Source organism: Oculina patagonica, chromosome 9 (genome assembly GCF_052425735.1).
Source record: "Oculina patagonica isolate OP01 chromosome 9, crgOcupat, whole genome shotgun sequence".
Classification (NCBI taxonomy): Eukaryota; Metazoa; Cnidaria; class Anthozoa; order Scleractinia; family Oculinidae; genus Oculina; species Oculina patagonica.
Window position 1 is genome coordinate 22,753,370 of NC_135766.1, and position 22,258 is coordinate 22,775,627.

A 22,258-nucleotide genomic window follows, 5' to 3' on the forward strand; every position below is an offset into this window, starting at 1 on the left:
TATTTCTGCCGTGTAAATACGCCTCAAATCAAAGTTTAATTGTCACTTCTCTGCTGAACTAGTGCAAGAGCTTTGTTCAAAACTGCTACGTTTAGCTCACTGTTGAGTTACATTCATTTAAATTCAATGTTTTGTGTTTATAGTAATTTTTTTAAAAAAAATTGTTTTAGGAGCACACTCTTGTTGGAAGACCAGATGCTGCTCACACTCCAGTAAGTATATGAAATTATTGTTTAATTACCCACTACTGTGTAATAATTATTGATTACATTGACTATAAAAATAATGGGTGCACGCAATTTGCAAGTTCTGGAAAATGATGTTTTCCTTTCTAAACTGCATTGCATAGAAGTAAGAACAGGCAAAGAGATCAACAAAAAAATTTTGAAAGATCCCTTGGAATATATGATCAGAGTTCCAGGAAGTGAATTTGTCAACTGGAACTGTGAAATTTGCCTGAAGAAGCAGCTGCCACATGTATGGGCTTTGTTTCATTCTGTTGTTGTTTTCCTTGTAGGATATCCAGCTGGGTGGCCTCGGTATACTGCATGAACACTGTCAACTTGATATAGAAGGCACTGAAGTGTATGTTACGCCTCTTGCCAAAACTGGGTATGTACATGTATTAATATTGAGGCCTCTAAAGACTTGGTCACAATTAGCGTTCCTGGGAGCTTTTCATATCAAGACTCTCAAGCCTAGCATTAATGCATTACTCAAAGCCTCTAGAGAATTAGACCTGTTTCTCTGATTACAAATATTTCCATACTATATTTAACAATTATTCCACGAGCGCGCGTTGGATATGAGATGGTAGATAGCCAACGGGGCGCGTAGCGCCGAGTTGGCAATAAGGATCTCATATCCAACAAGCGCAAGTAGAAATTATTGTTGTATTGAAAACGCCCAAAGAATTGCAATATTTGAGCTCCCCAACTGTTTTCATTGAGGCATATGGGCTACCACATTTGTGGTCAATGGTATACGAGCTCCGATACCATTGCGTGGTAACCAATCAAAATGCACGAATTACAATATACCATTGCTAGTTTTTAATAATATGTAATATTAATGCACCTTAGATATTTAAGTAGCTCTTTTAAAATAATCATCACGACTTTGACTCTGTAATAGTGCCGAAATATTGTATTAATTTTATAACATCAGTTTCTTGTAATAAACCAAACCTTGATTTTTACAATGATTTATTACTTGGCCAAGTCTTACCAGTGTGTTGTCCAAGGACTATTATAGTAAAACAGAAGTTTGCTATAATTTAAGCTTATCTTTTGTTTCTAATCTGTCCGCAGAACCTGTGTAAATGGAAAACTTGTGGAAGAGAAGACCAAGGTGAAACATGGAGATCGTATTCTTTGGGGGAATAACCACTACTTCAGAATAAACTGCCCCCGCCTTCCAGGTTTGTAACATTAATGCACATGTTCTGCACATTGATCAAACTTTCCTCTCATGTCATCATCCAATTAACCTTTCTTTTTTTTTTGGGGGGGGGGGGAGTAGGGAGGGAGGAAAAAAAGAGATAAAAGGAGAGTGGGAAAAAGAATAACAGGTTCTCCAACAGTTTCACAATTAGACTGTCCACAGCCTCTCGATTTTTCAACGCAAAAAAGCAAACGAAGCGAGCGCGAAGCGCGAGCGCGTGGAAGGAAGGGGACGGGAAGCGAGCGAAGGAAAAATAGAGAGGCTGTAGACATCTTTGAATAAAAGTGGAAGTATTAGACTCCTCCCCTTGTCATCGCCTTGTAATTTACAACTCCACCTCTTGACCTTACAATTAAATCGGACCAATAAAACTTGAGCGGTAAAATGCTTGTTTAATTGACTATAAGTGTCAGTTTACAAAACAACTCTTGAGTTTTTTTTTTCGGTGTCGAGGATGTCATCTGAGACGACCTTTTCAACCCCCCAAAAACCTGCAAAAAGAGGCAGAAAGCCGAAATCAAGTGGTCCCTCCGATTCGCTTGGGGAACTTCGGCAAGACATCGTACATCTCTACGAAAAATTTATTTGTCGAGCCAAAACGCGAAGGTGTTTTACGGCGAATATTGGCAGAAGTCTTGCTCGATTTGGGAATTGCAGTGCAAGACGACGAATTTCGTTCTAGTAGAGTGTGTTTATCTTGTGCATCTAAAGCTAGAAGTGCAGCAAGCAATGTTGAATGAATAAAGAAATCTCTAGCGCGACCGATAGATGGCGTAGAATCTCCTACAAGGCAAGCGTGACCAGCGATTCAAAAGAATTAACCTGCGATCAGGCGTTTTTTTTTTTTCCCTTGCAAAGATGAGAGAGGGAAAAAGAATGTCACATTCGCCTCACAAGTCTTCCGTCGGCGAGGCAAATGTTATGCTGGCCAAGTGATTTGCCAAAAGTTATGCTGGCCAAGTGATTCAATTTGATCATTCATGATTCTTTTTAGCGGCAAAACAACAACATTCCCATCTTCTTGCATTTGTTTCGCCGTAGCACAGTCGGTAAAATTCCAACTACGTCTTTCAAACAAAGAAGGTGGCGAACAGCTTCTTTCTGACCTTTCTGCTCGTTTTTGAGCGACGAAACGTTTTGAAATTTCTCCAACGAGCGTTCCAATAATCGATTCATCGCAAATCACAGCATGTCAATAGTGATGACAGTTCGAGCAAACAGCAAGACGCCGCCTGCAAGCAATCATGATCGGTCGTTGTCAAGGCGATGACACTTTTGCCGCCTTTCAACCAATGGGAATTTTCCGTTTCTGGAGAAACGGGAAATTCAATATTTCCAAAGATGTCTACAGCCCCTCTATTTTTTTCGCTTCCCGCCCCCCACCCCCTTGCTTCTTCCGTTTTGCACTGGCGTCCAGTTCTTTCGCCGTTCTCACCGCGCGCTCATCGATCGAAAAAACACGAAAAAATAGAGTGCTGTGGACAGTCTATTTCACAATCCATTGCAACCCCTATTACAGCTATATTTGTGTCATTATTCATTCAAAATTCTCTTTAGACGTTAATTTTCATGTTTCATATGCTGGTCTTTATTGTCCTGCAAAATTCAGGTCGTGTTGTACTCAGTGGGGGGGGGGGGGGGATGCCCTCCCATGGTACTTCACTTGACCCTTGCATACATGTACCAGTGCTCTTAGAATGAATGCAGGGTGCCTGAAGGCTGTCATGTAAGAAATCTTGGATGCCCAGCTCTTAAAAGCTTTCATGACAGGAAAGAAATATTCACAACACCCAAAGACAAAAGTAGGTTGCCTGTGGCACCCGAGCTCGGCTAGAGCACAGCTCTGCTTTTCGTACCTCTCTAGTGTACCTGTCCAAGAACAGATATATTGGACAGTAAGAACATTCACACTGTAACATGTTACCTGTGTTTTACTAAAATAGTTAATCGTGTGTGTTTCGTACATTGCAGGAAGTGAACAACAAGTGGAACAACCTGTTGACTTCCAGTTTGCACAAACAGAATTAATGATGAATGAAATAAGCGCAGGTCCATTTCTTTTCCTTGCAATTCAACATTCTTCTACTTCTTGTTTGGACTAATTAAATTACACCTGAAAACTAGATTGTAATGTATAACAAGTATTTTTCCTGTATCAATTGTCAGGGCCTCTCAGAGATTCTGTCAAGGCTTTAGAGGAACAGTACAAAGCTGAAAAACAAGGTACAATATTAACACTGTGATAATTTTCTCATAAAACAGTAGTGGAAAATGCCAATTAAAAGTACTGTATAAGGTACAGTTTTTGAGGTTCTCAATCCTTAAATTGGGTGTCCTTTTTGCCTCTTTTGACATATTGTTCCCGGTGTGATCCCTATAGGGTCTGTATTAAAGAGGATTGAGTGTATTGTAATGAGGGTTATTCTTCTTTGTTGTTCTCAGGAGCTTTAGATAAACAACGTCAAATGTATGAAGAGAAGATTGAAGAATTACGGAACCAGATGGTCCCAATTGGGCGGCAGGCTATGGAGCGGACATCTAGTATTGGTTCTTTCAGTTCGGGATACGGTTCATCTAGAATGTCGTGGTGTGACGACAGGTTAGTAACTGTAGACTGATCTGCATGTGATTTCTCCTCACTGTATCAGTGCACTGTCATGCGGGCAAGTAAGGAGAATAAAGAAGATAATCCAGTTGAAGATACTGTAAAGTTGTGATTTTGTACTAAAATTATTTAATACAACTGGGACGAATTTCTACACTGTCAAAACAGTTAATTATGAAATTACCTTTCAATGTTCAGAGTTGACATTATTTTTTGTAGCTCGATCAGACAGTAAAGTGCTTATGGTAATGAGACAGATTTAATATTTTAACAAAGATTTGCCAATGCAGGTTGTCACAAAGTGTGAGGCAGCAAGATGTGCGATCCATCCTGGTTAGCCTAAACAGCGCTTTGGTTAGCCTAAATGCCACTCCAGTTAGCCTAAATAGCACTGTGGTTAGCCTACAGTTAGCTTAGGTAGCTTGCAGTTAGCCGTTTTATTTGGAGTAGGGATTTCTGCCTTGCATGTCTCGCACACCTCGCTGCCTTGCCTTGCACACATCAATTTTATGTATGTCATAGTTTATTACAGGGTGTGTTAACCATGTCTTGCTTTCTTTGTGATTTTAAACCAGCAGGGAAAACTTAATTCAGTTTGAAAGAAAACCTTTGGTGCTCAAAGAGGAAGTGATTAAAGCTAACACTCTTGTCAGGTAAAAAAGCTTGTGTATTAATTTGATGGAACTGTAGTGAAAAAAAATATTCGAAGATGGCTACAACAACAACAACGTTTATTTGAACTGCAAAATTACACTGGACTTACACTGCTTATTTGTAAGAGATTTTACTCCTACATGTAAAAATTTTAGGTGCAATAGGAATGTACTGCATGCCAAAATTAATGATAATTTGGTGTATTTTATCGTTACATGTCAAGAAGGGTCCTTTTGCCAACATGTCTTTTGTTGCATTTAGGGAGGCAAACCAGTTAAGTGAAGAGATGGGAAAAGAAACAGAGTTTGCAGTTACACTTCAGGTATAGATTTGAAGAAAAGGTTTTCATTTCATCCTTTGATTCCCAAGAAAGCAAAAGGTTCAAATTTGACTGAAAAATTCTCAAGTTTCTACTTGGAAAAAGTTGAAAAAAGGAATTAACTTTTTGAGCTATAGAAGTACTGCTCAAAACTTACATTTGTCATGAATGGTCGCACAATGGGGTTTCATCCACAGACTGATTTTAAAGTTAGAACTTTGCGCAGCATAGTAAACCACACCACATGAAAGTACTGCTCCGTGCTCAGTAGCTTTCATTTAAATGGTGGTCGTGCACTTGGGTTTTATAGAACCACCTTGTACAGCATAATAAACTGTTAAACAGTGCTACATGGAAACACTGCTCAATAGATAGTTACGAGTGCATTAAGTTTTTAAAGTTTTTCACATTTTGTTCTATAACAGATTCCAACATCAAGTTTAAGTTTTGGTCGAAGCAGGCCGGGATTCAGTAGTGAAGTTGCCATTGTAGTGAAGCACAAATCCAAAGGAACACAAAGTATGTATTTGAGCTGCATTTATTTAATGTTTAGTTTGATACAAGTTTTGTCAAGGAACTAGACAAGTGATGCAATTGAAAATACCGTAAGTACAGTGTTGTACTTAAGGTGAAGTTGCCTTAGTTTTTTTCGCATAAAAAACAACAACAACATTAACTCTGCAAGAAGTGTTAATTTATGGCGAAATGCGTACTACAAGTTAGCAGAGATAGCAAATATTATTTTTGAGCATGCAGGCACAAAACAGTTCACACAGCATTTTGCCATGTTTGGCAATTAATTCATTACATTTTGTGATTTTGATGCATTGGCCCTTCCCTGTAGTTATTCAAAGCATGATTAAACTACATGTAATTTAGGGATAATGTGAGCAATTCACTGATAGAAATTTTCCTTGCTGAAGAAAACGCAGATTAAGGCGGAAATGTTTAATGTATACCAAGCTTTTTTGTGCTGCAGTATATAACAGCATCTGTTCTTTTTCTTCATTTCAGTTTGGTCGCTTGAAAAGCTCTCCAATAAGATGTATGACATGAGAGACTTGTACAATCAGTGCGTGGAGGAGGGCATTCCTTTCTCAGAAACGGTAGGTACAGGTTTGATTAGCTTACCTCAGTACGTTCATGGGAGACGTGGTGGCCCAATGGTCAGCATGCCAGACTCTGGATCAAGCGGTCTTGGGCAAGACACTTTACTCTCATAGTGCCTCTCTTCACCCGGGTGTATACATGGGTCCCGCGGCGAATTTACTGCTGTGGTTAACCTACGATGGACTAGCATCCTATCCAGGGGTAGCAGAAATACTCCTAGCTGCTTAATGCTACAGAACCCGGGATAAGCTCAGGTCTTGACAGGACAGTAAGCTTGACATCAGGCTTGTCCTTACCAATATGTTCTCCTATGGCTTGTCAATAGTATTTCACCAGCGAAAGGGATTGTAAAAGGGACTTTATACTGAATAATAAGCTGAGTTACATTAAATCACTCAACGATGGATTTAAACGTGTGCGCTTACACTCCACTTCTTAGAAATTAAAAGTTCGCTGATGTATTCAAACATGCTTAGCGCATTCTAATTTGTAACGAACATCACTGTTTCACTCTGATGAAGGTGGATAGAGGCCACCGAAAATTTAGTGACAATTCAACTTCAGATCGGAATAATTTTAACTCAATTTAACTCAAAAAAATACATCAAATCACCTCAATTCTAATATTTGGATTTGTTGGCAGGATGAAAATCTGGACTTATTCTTTGAGGTGGAGTGTCACACCCTTATAGGTGTCGCTAATGTGTTTCTGGAATGTCTGTTACATGACGTGAACCATGAGTATGCTGCACCTATCATCAGTCAGCAAGGAGAGGTAACAATCAGATACTTCTGTAATTGCATGCTAAAATAAAAAGGCAAAAATCGTGTTATAAATTTATCATGCTAAATGTTCTATCTTTGTCAAATAAGCAACCTCATTCCCAGGTTTTCCTCTCCCCGCCCCCCAGAGCGAGAGAGACCCTGGGAATGAGGTTTTCAACTAAATTATAAAATCAGTCTTCAAGATAGGGTTACTTTTTGCCAGGACAAAGTCGAGACAAAAAAAATTCAAGTTCACCGAAGTCAGGGAATTGAGTGTCTGGCCAGGTTAACTCATGAAAATTAACTCATTTTACACATGAAAGTCAGACAGCTTTATTTGAAAGGTTGTTGCAGGTTTCTGATGAGTGTTACTTAGAAACAAAACCAAAATTGCTTTCTGCGATGTAATTTAAAAGAGATAGTCGCAATATTTTAAACTTTACGCAATATTTTAAACTTGAAAATTGCTTTTAGATTGAAGGAAACCTCGAAATGGCACCCAAAGAATAGTTTTGCAATTAAAAATGGCTGTTTTCTTGAGTAGAAATATTTTTTTTCTCTTTTTTTAGGTTTGTGGCAGATTAAAGGTGGAAGTGTCTAGAATATCAGGTATGTATATCTTTGATTGGTTGTGCTTGTCTTGCTGTCTGAACACGCGCTATGAATGCGTACATTTTCTTATTAGCGACCTTTAGATTGGACTACGAGTACAAGATTGAGTACGAGTTTTCAAACCAAATTCGTGAGCCTCCTATAATCACTTATCACACCAATCTTATCCCTAACGTTTATTTATGTGTTTGTCAGCAACAGAAAAGAGTTACAGTTCAGGGGATACAATCGTCTCGAAATTCCTAGGTCGTACTCGTACTCGATTTCGTACTCAAAGTCCAATCTAACGCTCGCTATTTTACAATCTAAACGCGTGCAAAAAAGTTGAAAGCATGCGCTTTGTGGATATCTTGGGATGGCATACATGTACGTGTGATTTCCAAGCTTGTTTTATCATGAATTGCAATTGTTTCAGCGCCACAGTAACTAGCTAAAAAAGGTGTTGGGTTAGTGCAACTCAATTTATTTTCTCTCTCTTTCTCCATTCGTAACAACAACAGAAAAAGCTCAGAAGAAAAAACTAGCAAAACTAGCCAGAGACGAAGAAGGCAACGATGAAGAAAGCTCGAGCGACTCCGAGGACGATTTGTTAGTCATACATGACGAGGATGATGAAATAGATGATGATGAACTTGTCAAAGGCTCTCTGATGCACGTGGAAGTGAAAGTAGGGGAAGCTTACGACCTGCCTCCTGCTCTGTGTAATTATGTATTCTGTCAGTACAAGTTCTGGAATGATGATAATACCATTGTGGTACCTCCTATCAACGCCAGTATCTCCCATCCGGGACCAAAGACTAACACGATGATATTTGAACACAAGCAGGTAAGCATGTTTGCACAGGTTAGAAAAAAAGGCAGGGTAGTGTTCATTATAAGGGAGATTAAGCTTCGCATTTATTTTGCCCGCGAACGGCAAAAATTCAACTGCTGCCGTCTGCCGTTTGGCGTTCGTACAGAGAAATGAGTAGTTTTGTGTTTGTCGTAAATGTGGCATTAATTTTAGAATTCGATAAAAAGGTAACAAAATGATAGGCAAGCTCGTGTTTGCTGTTTGCCGTATAACGTCGTGCTAAATCTCTCTATTATTAGAGAGATTAAGCTTCGCACTTGTTTTTCCCGCGAACGGCAAAAAGCCAAATTTTACCGTTTGCAGTTTGTGCTTATACGTCAAAGTGAATCGTCTCGTGTTTGGCGTAAATAAGAATTTTTTTCTATTTTTCTGATGGATTTATTCGATAATAAGAGTAATAGTAAACAGAGTCAGCCGCATTCTGACGTTTGCCGTTTGACGTTAGAACGCGAAGCTTAATCTCTCAATTGTTTTTATGGTCACGGGAAAGTCAGAGAATTCAGTAGTTGTTTAGCGAAATTCTAATTTTCTTGTCGAATTCAGAATTTATTTTACGGCTTTTGGTTTTGGCTATGAGTAAAGCGTCGTTTTATGGTCAAGAGAATTGTTTTCTGTTAAGAAATTTGTGTAAATGACGAATGTGTAAATTGCTAAAGACAGTGAAAATTGTGTTGTGTTTAGAAAAAAGGCGGCAGCCGGCAAACAAAAGACAAGAAACTTCTTTTGCATAGTGGCAACATTGTTGAGGTTTTCTCCCTCGACTTTTAAACCCATTACACTGAAACCTTTTTGCCTGTGATATGTGTAAAATTAAATATTTCTTGAATGTTTATCACGCTGCTACTAATCGAGGAGTGAAAATACAAGAATAACTGCCATCTGCAAGAGCAAACATAAACTGAAGTTTGTGTACAGTAAAATCCCGCGTGTAGAACATCTTTTTGGTTTTTTTTGTTCTTTTTTTTTAAAAATTTTAAAATTTTTGGGTTTTTTTTTTATTTTTTTTGGGGGGGTGTTTTTTTTTTTTTGTAGTCGTAAAACGAGAATTTTGAACATAAAGTTTAAAAAAAAAATTTCGTCATGAGAGAATAAGAACTTACAATAAACGCCTCCGTTCGGTAGGTCTTTGTTTTTCGTTTATATATTTATTCATTTATTTATAAGCATCTTTTTTTTGTTTGTTTTCCAGTTATTTGACATGCAAGTGTCGGATGAGTTTGTTGAGTACGCCTCAGAAGGTTCCCTGGCCATAGAAGTCTGGGGAAACAGAATGAAAGGATTTGATTCACAGAGTAAAGTAATGCTAAACTGGAATGTGGAACCTCAGCAAAAAGGACTCCACGACAGGTATTTTCAAGGCTTTAGAATTCAGTTATACGAAGCACTTGCCTCGTCTAGATTTTACCAAAAATTAAAATAAAAATATGTTTTGTTGGGAAAATTATCCCCAGTTGAACAAGATTGAGTGTTTTTTTTTTTTTCAATAAATACCTCATGAAAAATGTCTCTAAAGAGTTTAAGAGCTTTTTCGATTTCAAAATTTTCTGGAGTGTATGCCCCCAGAACCCCCTAGCAAGATCTCCCCTCCTCTTTTGCAAGGGCCGGGTTGGGGCCCTGAAGGGAGTTTGAACCCAGGAGTATCAATAGTTCGTACAGTGGTGTTCGTCCGGGTGAGAGTAGTTCTGAGAAGAACTGTTGTTGGTGACTGACGTTTCGACAACCTAAATGGAAGTCATCTTTAGAGTCAAATGCCGAAAAGTTGTCGCCAGTCGATGATGTTATAATTCTGATCCGTTGAAGCCTATTGGTCAATTTTTCCGTGATATTTTTGGCTGTAAGACTCGTGTGAAGTTTGTCAACAGTACAGTCAACTCTCACTGTAACAGACACCTTCGGGACCACAATTTGGTGTTCGCAGTAGAGAAAGTCCGTAGTAGCGGGAGTTATTTTCAGTGATTCTTATTCGCCGCGACTTCAACTTCTGTCCGTTATAACAGGGTGTCCGTAATAGCGAGGTGTTCGCAAGGTGGGAGTTGACTGTAATTCTTATTTGCCGGGACTTTGAGGCCTTCGAACGTTTTAAAACAACACTCGCTCAATAGCGAGGTGTCCAAAGCAGGGTGGAAGTTAACTGTACTGTAATTGGTATGTGCTGCTACGGCAATTTACCGACATTTTCACCAGTTTTTCTTTCTGACTAGGAATTTTTTTTCCTTTCAGATGGGCGGAACTGTTAAGAAAGATGCATCTTTGGGTGGAAATACTAGAAATCAACGACCAAGGTGTCTATGCGCCAGTAGAACTTCATATTCAGAAAGACAATCAAACTGGCGGAGTATTTCAGCTCCGACAGGGTCACTCAAGGAGAATCGTGGTGCGAGTACAGCCGATACCCAAAGCGGGTTCACTTCCGGTGGTTTGTGACATCATTTCCGCTGTGTACATCGGAAGTGTTTGTATGAGGACCAAGAATCAACAGCCTTTAGACAGCTATCAAGAAAAGGATCTCTCGATGTAAGTTTTGGCCTCAGAAAAATAACCTGTTAGATGGATATCAACAGTGCTTCTTTATAATAAGTTGGAAAGTTTCCTACTGAAATCTCGGACGCCTCTCTTACAAAGGATGTTCGAGTTTTAGTAGCGTGGTAGCTAGCGGGATTCGCATGAAGATGCTTTAGTTCGGCAAGAGAGCCTCTAATGAGAAAAGCAATGTACTCGCGCGCGAAATCCCGATAGCCAACGCACTCCAGAGTTTTAACGGAAGTTACAACTGTTTCCATCAATTTTTAGTTTTTGTGTATTTATATGGCAAAAAGAACGTTTTGATAAACTTAATTTAAACTGTTTTTTCTTCCTGAAGACTGCGTGAAAAGTGGTCCAGTTCTTTGATGAAAAGGCGGGAGTACTTAGATGAGCAGATTCACTCGTTAATCGACAAACAAGGTAACGCTACATGTAGACAAAAGATTTAGGCAACTCATACTATTTTAATTTGATTTTCTGTCCTACTGCTATCTATCAACATGTTCTGTATCGAAGTGGTAAGATGAATCGCGTGTTCGCAGTCCTCATTTTGTCGTACATTTTTTTATCATTGAACATGGGACAAGATTCTCAAGGAAACAGGAAGTCAGAGTGAATACAGAGTCTGCGAGCTCTCCATTTTTGTTTGAATTGACCGATCAAAATAAAAAGACTGAGAAGCGTAGTTGTCAGTTCCTCCTCCTCCACTTCTTGCATTTTGATTGATCAGTTGAAGCAGAAAACATCAAAAGGTTGTCAAAAACCAATCAAAACCATTGTCACCTGACAACAGCCTGACTCGCAGCACTGTAACATTGTCACACCTTTTGCTTCTTTGTAGACAAGTCAGCAAGTGATAAAGAACGTGAAAGCTGGATGATTGATCAGTGGGTGTGTCTTACAGAGGAGAGGAACGCTGTACTCGTGCCCCAGCATGGCAGCGGGATTCCTGGCGCTCCGCCGCTCGAAGGGTAAGATTCTTAAATCCCTGGCTACTGTCATAATTTATTATCAATCTTCTGACATGCAGCGTAAATTGTAATAATTTTTTGTATTAAGAGCAGTTTTCAATTGAGTGTCGTAAAACCAAAACCGAAGTAATCACTCTAGCCAATCACAAAGAGCACAGACAATCCAGTGAACCAATCAACACTCGAAGCCAATACATGCAGCCGGTGTAGAGCGTTTTTCACTTGAGTGTCGAAAGTAATTTGCGTTTGCTTTGGTTTTGCGTTCACTACGCTTAGTGATTGGTTTAAAAATTTCGCGCCACTTTCTCGGCCAATCAGGAGTAAAACCAAAACCAATCGTGACTAGCTCGCGCACGTTTTCCCGCGCTTCGTGCCAACTACATGTATTTGCTTCGAGTTTTGATTGGTTCACTGGATTGTCTGTGACCTTTTTGATTGGCCAGAGTAATTACTTTGGTTTTGGTTTTACGACACTCAAGTGAAAACCGCTCTAAAGCGCGGAAAAACGTGTGTGAGTGAGTCACGATTGGTTTTGGTTTTACATCTGATTGGCTAAGAAAGTGGCGCGAGATTTTTAAACCCGTATCAAGAAATGCGTTTCAACTTTGCTAACAATAGGCTTTGTTTTGCAAGCGAAAAATGACCCTATATGGCCATTTTTGAACAATAGCGCAATAGCTTCAGAACACACGAGGGATTCGACGAAGTTTCCGATTAGCATACGAGCGGGAAATTTAAACGTTCGGAAAGATGTGTTGAGGACTGTATACACTCTCTCTTTGAAACACAACTTTAATCGTATCCTAATCCGCGTCAACCTTCGTTTACAACACTTCTTCGCATCTATTTTGATCTATCTCGCATCCTTTTTCCTTTCCTACTTCGCACGCATCATTCGCTTCTTCGACTGTTCAACTGCAACTCGATTTTTACAACACGTGTTCTAACATGACACCGAGCCATATTTGGCAAGTAAAACTACGACGTTCACGTGCAAACGTCACGCAATATCTCAACAAAAATAATGTCACGCAAACGTTCAATTTAAAGTTCCTACACACTCCCCCCTTGATCAGCGAGGAGCTGGTCAACATGGCGTCTTCTAAGATCTGCTTTGATTGCTGCAGCCCTTCTTGGAACTTGTCTCACTGGTACTTGTTCCACTACTTGGTTGGTCTCGATCGGTCTGGCATACACAGGTGCTCTTACTTCTAATGGGCACAGCCCCTGTACTGGTCGGCTGAGGTACATCGGCTTCCCTTTCTTTGTCAACACTTTAACTTTGGCACCTCTGGTCTCACCATCCTTGCCCGTTATCAATTCTTCTACTTTGCCAAGCCTCCACTTGCCACGCGACACTCCTTCTTCGGCCACAGTCACCACGTCACCCACTTGGACGACCGTACTACCTTTTGGTAAATTTCTTCGGTGGTGTTCTCTCAATTCTGACAAATATTCTCTCTTCCACCGCTTCCAGAAATGGTCCAGCTTGCAGCTTAGATACTTCAAACGCTTGTTCAGTCCTTTCACAGAGACCTCTTCTTCTTCTTCGTCTCTTCTCGAAGGATAAGGTGGAAGCGATGTCAATCGTCTCCCGTGCATAAGATGTGATGGGGTCAATGGCTCTTCCGAGTCTCCTTCTTCGTAAACATAAGTCAGCGGCCTCACATTCAAGGTTCCCTGAACTTCAATCACTACTGTCGACAGTTCATCATAGGAAAGCCTTGCGTTTCCCAGGGTTTTTCGTAGGCAACCTTTTGACTCCCTTCACCATTCTTTCGTAGAAACCTCCCCACCAGGGTGCTTTCTCTAAATTAAATCTCCACGTGATTCTCCTCTCGGTTAGGAAGGCTTGGACTTCTGGATGTTCGTACAGTAGTTTCAACTCCTTGGATGCTGCTTTAAAGGTCTTTGCGTTGTCGGATATGACAAGTTCTGGCACACCTTGTCGACCTATGAACTTTCTGAAACATCTAAGAAACGTTGGCGTCTCTAAGTCTTCGACAACATCCAAATAAATAGCTCTAGTTACTGCACAGGAAAATAAGGCAATGTACACCTTCTTCATTTGATTGCCGTTCCCTTTCACATACAACGGGCCGGCAAAGTCTATGCCAACCCTGGAAAAGGGTGGCGCTTGTTCCACTCTGAAGCTTGGTAACTGCGCGGTAACCGGAACAGAATAGGCAGTTCCTTCGTACCTTCTACAAACAACACATCTTCTTATGCTAAGCTTCACTGCTTGCCTTCCCTTGCTGACCCAAAACCTTGTTCGCAATTCTGCCAGCGTCTCTCTTACTCCACCATGATGAACTCTCTTGTGGCACTGTTCAATAAATAGTTTAGTCAGATGATGATCTCTAGGTAGCAGTGCTGGATGCTTTGCTTGGGCTTCTAGAACTGTTTCTGGGATTCTCCCATGGCATCTAATCACACCATCCTCATCTGTGTTAAGTCCAAGATCCCTTTGAAGCTGGGTAAAATTCTTCTGATTCATGAGGTTGGACTGTGCTTCTTTAACCCATGCTTTCTCTGCTTGATCTATTTCTGTAGCTGTCAGGTTTCCTGTTGTAAGATTCTTCACTCCTTCTTTCTTTAGCTTGGCATTTCTCACAAATCTGCGGACATAAGCGGTCACTCTAAACAACTTCTCACAACTGCTGTAAGCGTTCACAGGAATAATACTTGCGATGCTCGATGCATCCTTCCCAGCAGTCAACAGGGCGTTGTTTCTGCACGACGCCTTGATTTCCACTTGGCTTTCGGGGGTCGGTCCTACATTCATTGAAGGCCAGTACTCCTGTGCCTTGCTCAACCATTCAGGCCCTTGCCACCACAGCTTACTTGACTTGATTGTCACTGCCGTTACACCCCGTGATCCGAGATCAGCCGGATTCTCTACACCTGGACAGTGGTTCCAGGTCTCTCTCGCAGTCAGTCTCAAAATTTCATTCACTCGGTTCTGCACGAACTGACTCCACTCTCTTTCTCCTTTGATCCAGTACAAGGTAGTGATGCTGTCAGACCACATGTGTACACTGTTCACAGTAATCCTTGATTGCAGAGCCTTCTCTACTGCTTCCTTTAACTGCGCTGTGATTCTGGCGGCCATCAGCTCCAGACGTGCAATCACCTGTTTGGACAGCGGTGCCACTCTCGTTTTTGAAGCCATAAGACGCACAAATCGCCCGCTGTTCGTCACACACACTAGGTACACCATTGCACAATAAGCTCGATCACTAGCATCCCCAAACCCATGCAACTCATACAACACAACTTTCTCACAGATTCCGTCATAAATACAGCGTGCTAGGTTCACCGAACAGGCTTCCTTTAACGAGCTCAGCCACTTCCTCCATCTCTCTTGAAATGCTTCTGACAAGGGCTCATCCCAATCAAGCTTGCTCTGACAAACTTCTTGAAACATAACTTTCATTCCAACTGTCAGCGGACTCAACATCCCCAAAGGATCGAAGAACTTTGCAATTATCTTCAACAGATTTCTCTTTGTCAGCTTCATGTTTTCACACAGTTCAATCAGCGCATCAAATTTGAAGATGATTGTATCATCCACACGATTCCAGATTTCTCCCAGGACCTTCTGTTCCTTGTCTTTCAGTTCATCAACACCTCCCACAGTAGTCTTAGCATACGTATCGTCATCTTCTTTGAGGCTTTCTCCACACTGTTCAGTAGCTCTTGTTTCAACACGGTCATTTTGAATCTTCTTTATCAGATCTTCACTGTTCGAACTCCACTTCCTTAGCCTGAAACTTGCTTCTTCCAGTCGAGACTTGATCTTCTGGTAAAGTGTGAATGCCTCTTCGACACTATCTGCTCCTGAATTGAAGTCGTCCACATAAAACTCTTCTAGCACCTTTCTCACAAACTCTGCATCTTCATTCTCATAGCTCTTGAGATGATGTCTAAGGGTTGCACTCAACAGAAATGGAGAGGAACTTACTCCAAACACTACTCTGCAGAACCTGTAGACAACAACCATCGGCTCTTCTTTATCAAGGTCGTCCATCCATAAGAATCGTAAGCAATCTCTGTCCTTCACATCAACTTCAATGTTCAAGAAGGCTTTTTCAATGTCCGCTATCAACGCGATCCTGTTGCATCTAAAACGCACCAAAATGTCAAACAACAACTGTGTGAGGGACGGCCCCACATGCAGGCAGTCATTCAAGGAAGGCTCCTTTTCATCAGCTCGTGATGACGCATCATAAACTACTCGCACTTTCGTTGTCTTAGCATCTCTTCTGATAACCGCATGATGTGGTAAGTAGTGGGTTCTGCCATTCTCACCCACTTCTAAATTAGTCACAGCTTCAATTACACCATCCCTCTCTTGTTCTCTGATGACTTGATCGTATTCTCTCAACAGTTCTGGAACTCTCTTTAATCTTCTTATCTGAGTGTTCAACCTCTGAAGACTATTTCCATAATTCAGCGGTAATTCTTTGTGGTGCTCCTTCCATGGCAAGCCCACAATGTATCTGCCATCCTTAAACTTAATACTCTTCAAGAAATTCTCATGCACACTGTCTCTCTCCCTGATTCCTATGGAGTCAAAGTCCCATAGCCTCTCAAATTCCACTGTGGGTGATTCTTGTACTGTCTCTAGTACAGCTTGATCCTGGATTTCCAGAACATGTGTGACCAAGTTTGTCCCTGTGGTCAGTTGTCGCTGCGGGATCTTCAATGGACCAGACAACACCCATCCAAGGGAAGTCAAGATAGCAACTGGCTCGTCTCTCTCCCCCCTTACTACATCACCCTTCATAAACTCCCACAGATAATCAGCACCGACAAGCAGATCAACTTCCAAATTCTCCTCTCTTGGGCAAACATCTGAAAACCATAGCTTGTTCAAGTATGGATGGACCCTTTTTGCCTCTTCTATATGCTGATTCTGCAGTGCCTTGCAAATGACAGGTACCTTAAACGCTTCAACTTGAACACCATCTTCTTCGAAGAGATGTCCCACATGGAGTGTGACAAGTTCTCTCTCTGTCACCATTGCTTGGGGTTGTCCAAATGTTCCAGTTTCCATGATTGTGCTTCCTATGCTCTTCAGCTGTAACATTTCGGCTAATTTCTCACTCACATAGGACCTCTGACTACCAGCATCAAATATCACTCGAATCTTACATCCTTGTATCTTTGTAACACCGCTTGTACTCGCCATCGCCTGAGCTGTTTGTAACACAACCCGTGCTCTGGAATTTACATGCAATGCTGCACCAGTCTCCGTCGGTTTGTGTGATTCACTGGATATTGCACTTCGTGAGTTTTCGTTTTCCACTTTCGGCTCTTTACACTGGTTGTCGCACAAGGCTGGGTGATGCCACAAACCACATTTGCATTTCTCCTTACACTCACAACAAACTGCTTTGTGTCCCCGTTGAAGGCAAACAAAACAACGCCCAAACCTTTTGGCAATCTGCTTCCTTTCACTAGGACTGACTATCTTCCTGCAGTCAACATGTTTGTGTGGCCCCAGGCAGAATGCACATCTATTTTCTAAACCCCCAGGTGCAAGGAAGGTACTTGTTGACTGTCGGTCAGACTTCTTGGGACCCGAAGGATAGGTCGGGGATACGCTTACGCTCGTGCACCTCTCCCGAGCAGTAATCTCATCAATCAACTTCTTCAACAAATCATCAAGCTTCCACTTACCATCCTCAACTCCACGAGACATTTCCAGCTTCACATCATCCGGCAATTTCGACAAGAGAATTGGTACCAGCAATGTCCCATACGAATCAGCTTGAATCCCCATACTTTGTAATCCTCTGATTTGGACTTCTATTTCATCATACAACCTTCGGAGTCTTCCAGTGTCTTTTCCATTGTAAACCGGGGATAATTTCACTAGTTTGTCCATGTGTGCGCTGATTATTTTCTGCTCGTCGCCGAAGCGCTTCTTCAAAATGTCAATAGCGGCGCCATAATTCCCTTCTGTCAAAGACAAACCCGCAATGGCCGTGCTCGCTTCTCCACCCAACAAACCTTTTAAATACGTAAACTTATCGATCTCCGACAGTTGACGATTCTCGTGGACTGCATTCTTGAAGGCATCCCAAAAGCCTTGCCACTCAGCAACGGATCCATAAAACTTTTTCAGTTCGAGTTTTGGCAGCCTCGCTCGTACAGTTACGGAGCACGTGCTCTGCGACGGCGGCGTTTGAATATTTTGTGCTTGCGACGAATTGGGATTTTGCTCGCTAACACCTCCACACGTTCGTAGAAAGGTATCGATCTTCTGCATACCTTTCCTGACCTCTTTTCTAAAGTTGTTTGCGTCGGCGATTTCTTGTTCAATGTCCTTTTGTTTCTCCAGCAACACCAGAATTTCCTCATTCAGTTTCGCGATTATCTTCATAGTTTCTGTCAAATTGTCTTTCAAGTCTCGCAGGAGTGATTCCTTTTCCTCGGACTCTCCAGCAATTATCCCATCAATCGTTTCAATTTCTTTCGCAGCATATCCTCGATGTCCCTTGAGAATTTTTCGTTTCTTTTGCAAGTCTCCCATCTCAAAACCTCTCACAATTATTCATGCACAATCGCTGCTGTCAAAACATAAACACGTCGGTCGCAATCGTCTCTCTTCTTCACATCGAGCTCGGAGGACCACTTGTTGAGGACTGTATACACTCTCTCTTTGAAACACAACTTTAATCGTATCCTAATCCGCGTCAACCTTCGTTTACAACACTTCTTCGCATCTATTTTGATCTATCTCGCATCCTTTTTCCTTTCCTACTTCGCACGCATCATTCGCTTCTTCGACTGTTCAACTGCAACTCGATTTTTACAACACGTGTTCTAACATGACACCGAGCCATATTTGGCAAGTAAAACTACGACGTTCACGTGCAAACGTCACGCAATATCTCAACAAAAATAATGTCACGCAAACGTTCAATTTAAAGTTCCTACACACTCCCCCTTGATCAGCGAGGAGCTGGTCAACATGGCGTCTTCTAAGATCTGCTTTGATTGCTGCAGCCCTTCTTGGAACTTGTCTCACTGGTACTTGTTCCACTACTTGGTTGGTCTCGATCGGTCTGGCATACACAGGTGCTCTTACTTCTAATGGGCACAGCCCCTGTACTGGTCGGCTGAGGTACATCGGCTTCCCTTTCTTTGTCAACACTTTAACTTTGGCACCTCTGGTCTCACCATCCTTGCCCGTTATCAATTCTTCTACTTTGCCAAGCCTCCACTTGCCACGCGACACTCCTTCTTCGGCCACAGTCACCACGTCACCCACTTGGACGACCGTACTACCTTTTGGTAAATTTCTTCGGTGGTGTTCTCTCAATTCTGACAAATATTCTCTCTTCCACCGCTTCCAGAAATGGTCCAGCTTGCAGCTTAGATACTTCAAACGCTTGTTCAGTCCTTTCACAGAGACCTCTTCTTCTTCTTCGTCTCTTCTCGAAGGATAAGGTGGAAGCGATGTCAATCGTCTCCCGTGCATAAGATGTGATGGGGTCAATGGCTCTTCCGAGTCTCCTTCTTCGTAAACATAAGTCAGCGGCCTCACATTCAAGGTTCCCTGAACTTCAATCACTACTGTCGACAGTTCATCATAGGAAAGCCTTGCGTTTCCCAGGGTTTTTCGTAGGCAACCTTTTGACTCCCTTCACCATTCTTTCGTAGAAACCTCCCCACCAGGGTGCTTTCTCTAAATTAAATCTCCACGTGATTCTCCTCTCGGTTAGGAAGGCTTGGACTTCTGGATGTTCGTACAGTAGTTTCAACTCCTTGGATGCTGCTTTAAAGGTCTTTGCGTTGTCGGATATGACAAGTTCTGGCACACCTTGTCGACCTATGAACTTTCTGAAACATCTAAGAAACGTTGGCGTCTCTAAGTCTTCGACAACATCCAAATAAATAGCTCTAGTTACTGCACAGGAAAATAAGGCAATGTACACCTTCTTCATTTGATTGCCATTCCCTTTCACATACAACGGGCCGGCAAAGTCTATGCCAACCCTGGAAAAGGGTGGCGCTTGTTCCACTCTGAAGCTTGGTAACTGCGCGGTAACCGGAACAGAATAGGCAGTTCCTTCGTACCTTCTACAAACAACACATCTTCTTATGCTAAGCTTCACTGCTTGCCTTCCCTTGCTGACCCAAAACCTTGTTCGCAATTCTGCCAGCGTCTCTCTTACTCCACCATGATGAACTCTCTTGTGGCACTGTTCAATAAATAGTTTAGTCAGATGATGATCTCTAGGTAGCAGTGCTGGATGCTTTGCTTGGGCTTCTAGAACTGTTTCTGGGATTCTCCCATGGCATCTAATCACACCATCCTCATCTGTGTTAAGTCCAAGATCCCTTTGAAGCTGGGTAAAATTCTTCTGATTCATGAGGTTGGACTGTGCTTCTTTAACCCATGCTTTCTCTGCTTGATCTATTTCTGTAGCTGTCAGGTTTCCTGTTGTAAGATTCTTCACTCCTTCTTTCTTTAGCTTGGCATTTCTCACAAATCTGCGGACATAAGCGGTCACTCTAAACAACTTCTCACAACTGCTGTAAGCGTTCACAGGAATAATACTTGCGATGCTCGATGCATCCTTCCCAGCAGTCAACAGGGCGTTGTTTCTGCACGACGCCTTGATTTCCACTTGGCTTTCGGGGGTCGGTCCTACATTCATTGAAGGCCAGTACTCCTGTGCCTTGCTCAACCATTCAGGCCCTTGCCACCACAGCTTACTTGACTTGATTGTCACTGCCGTTACACCCCGTGATCCGAGATCAGCCGGATTCTCTACACCTGGACAGTGGTTCCAGGTCTCTCTCGCAGTCAGTCTCAAAATTTCATTCACTCGGTTCTGCACGAACTGACTCCACTCTCTTTCTCCTTTGATCCAGTACAAGGTAGTGATGCTGTCAGACCACATGTGTACACTGTTCACAGTAATCCTTGATTGCAGAGCCTTCTCTACTGCTTCCTTTAACTGCGCTGTGATTCTGGCGGCCATCAGCTCCAGACGTGCAATCACCTGTTTGGACAGCGGTGCCACTCTCGTTTTTGAAGCCATAAGACGCACAAATCGCCCGCTGTTCGTCACACACACTAGGTACACCATTGCACAATAAGCTCGATCACTAGCATCCCCAAACCCATGCAACTCATACAACACAACTTTCTCACAGATTCCGTCATAAATACAGCGTGCTAGGTTCACCGAACAGGCTTCCTTTAACGAGCTCAGCCACTTCCTCCATCTCTCTTGAAATGCTTCTGACAAGGGCTCATCCCAATCAAGCTTGCTCTGACAAACTTCTTGAAACATAACTTTCATTCCAACTGTCAGCGGACTCAACATCCCCAAAGGATCGAAGAACTTTGCAATTATCTTCAACAGATTTCTCTTTGTCAGCTTCATGTTTTCACACAGTTCAATCAGCGCATCAAATTTGAAGATGATTGTATCATCCACACGATTCCAGATTTCTCCCAGGACCTTCTGTTCCTTGTCTTTCAGTTCATCAACACCTCCCACAGTAGTCTTAGCATACGTATCGTCATCTTCTTTGAGGCTTTCTCCACACTGTTCAGTAGCTCTTGTTTCAACACGGTCATTTTGAATCTTCTTTATCAGATCTTCACTGTTCGAACTCCACTTCCTTAGCCTGAAACTTGCTTCTTCCAGTCGAGACTTGATCTTCTGGTAAAGTGTGAATGCCTCTTCGACACTATCTGCTCCTGAATTGAAGTCGTCCACATAAAACTCTTCTAGCACCTTTCTCACAAACTCTGCATCTTCATTCTCATAGCTCTTGAGATGATGTCTAAGGGTTGCACTCAACAGAAATGGAGAGGAACTTACTCCAAACACTACTCTGCAGAACCTGTAGACAACAACCATCGGCTCTTCTTTATCAAGGTCGTCCATCCATAAGAATCGTAAGCAATCTCTGTCCTTCACATCAACTTCAATGTTCAAGAAGGCTTTTTCAATGTCCGCTATCAACGCGATCCTGTTGCATCTAAAACGCACCAAAATGTCAAACAACAACTGTGTGAGGGACGGCCCCACATGCAGGCAGTCATTCAAGGAAGGCTCCTTTTCATCAGCTCGTGATGACGCATCATAAACTACTCGCACTTTCGTTGTCTTAGCATCTCTTCTGATAACCGCATGATGTGGTAAGTAGTGGGTTCTGCCATTCTCACCCACTTCTAAATTAGTCACAGCTTCAATTACACCATCCCTCTCTTGTTCTCTGATGACTTGATCGTATTCTCTCAACAGTTCTGGAACTCTCTTTAATCTTCTTATCTGAGTGTTCAACCTCTGAAGACTATTTCCATAATTCAGCGGTAATTCTTTGTGGTGCTCCTTCCATGGCAAGCCCACAATGTATCTGCCATCCTT

At 42.0% G+C, this 22,258-nt stretch overlaps 3 protein-coding genes and 2 pseudogenes across 4 annotated transcripts in view; 2 read left to right on the forward strand and 3 right to left on the reverse strand.

Annotated features, from left to right (window-relative positions):
- LOC144666122 (uncharacterized) overlaps positions 1-22,258 on the forward strand; it is a 98,941-nt gene that overhangs the window by 68,059 nt on the left and 8,624 nt on the right. The gene's annotated exons all lie outside the window — the stretch shown is intronic.
- Positions 1-22,258, forward strand: part of LOC144666090 (kinesin-like protein KIF13A) — a 54,766-nt gene that overhangs the window by 13,926 nt on the left and 18,582 nt on the right. The window contains exons 16-32 of one of the 2 annotated variants that reach the window (XM_078527437.1): positions 171-212; positions 518-612; positions 1,311-1,420; positions 3,415-3,492; positions 3,610-3,666; positions 3,886-4,042; positions 4,624-4,701; positions 4,964-5,024; positions 5,447-5,540; positions 6,036-6,127; positions 6,775-6,906; positions 7,466-7,505; positions 8,009-8,334; positions 9,551-9,708; positions 10,582-10,875; positions 11,222-11,304; positions 11,726-11,855. In XM_078527437.1, coding sequence (XP_078383563.1) covers positions 171-212; positions 518-612; positions 1,311-1,420; positions 3,415-3,492; positions 3,610-3,666; positions 3,886-4,042; positions 4,624-4,701; positions 4,964-5,024; positions 5,447-5,540; positions 6,036-6,127; positions 6,775-6,906; positions 7,466-7,505; positions 8,009-8,334; positions 9,551-9,708; positions 10,582-10,875; positions 11,222-11,304; positions 11,726-11,855 — 2,027 coding nt within the window. The remainder of the gene's footprint in view (positions 1-170; positions 213-517; positions 613-1,310; positions 1,421-3,414; positions 3,493-3,609; positions 3,667-3,885; positions 4,043-4,623; positions 4,702-4,963; positions 5,025-5,446; positions 5,541-6,035; positions 6,128-6,774; positions 6,907-7,465; positions 7,506-8,008; positions 8,335-9,550; positions 9,709-10,581; positions 10,876-11,221; positions 11,305-11,725; positions 11,856-22,258) is intronic. The other variant, XM_078527438.1, reaches the window with a different exon arrangement.
- LOC144666116 (uncharacterized) lies at positions 12,632-15,578 on the reverse strand (annotated as a pseudogene).
- Positions 15,422-18,803, reverse strand: LOC144666642 (uncharacterized). Its single transcript, XM_078528038.1, has 2 exons — positions 15,509-18,803; positions 15,422-15,467 (listed from the first exon to the last, which is right to left on the reverse strand). The coding sequence occupies exons 1-2, from the start codon at positions 18,394-18,396 to the stop codon at positions 15,422-15,424; spliced, it is 2,934 nt and encodes a 977-aa protein (XP_078384164.1). The 5' UTR covers positions 18,397-18,803.
- LOC144666643 (uncharacterized) lies at positions 18,676-21,468 on the reverse strand (annotated as a pseudogene).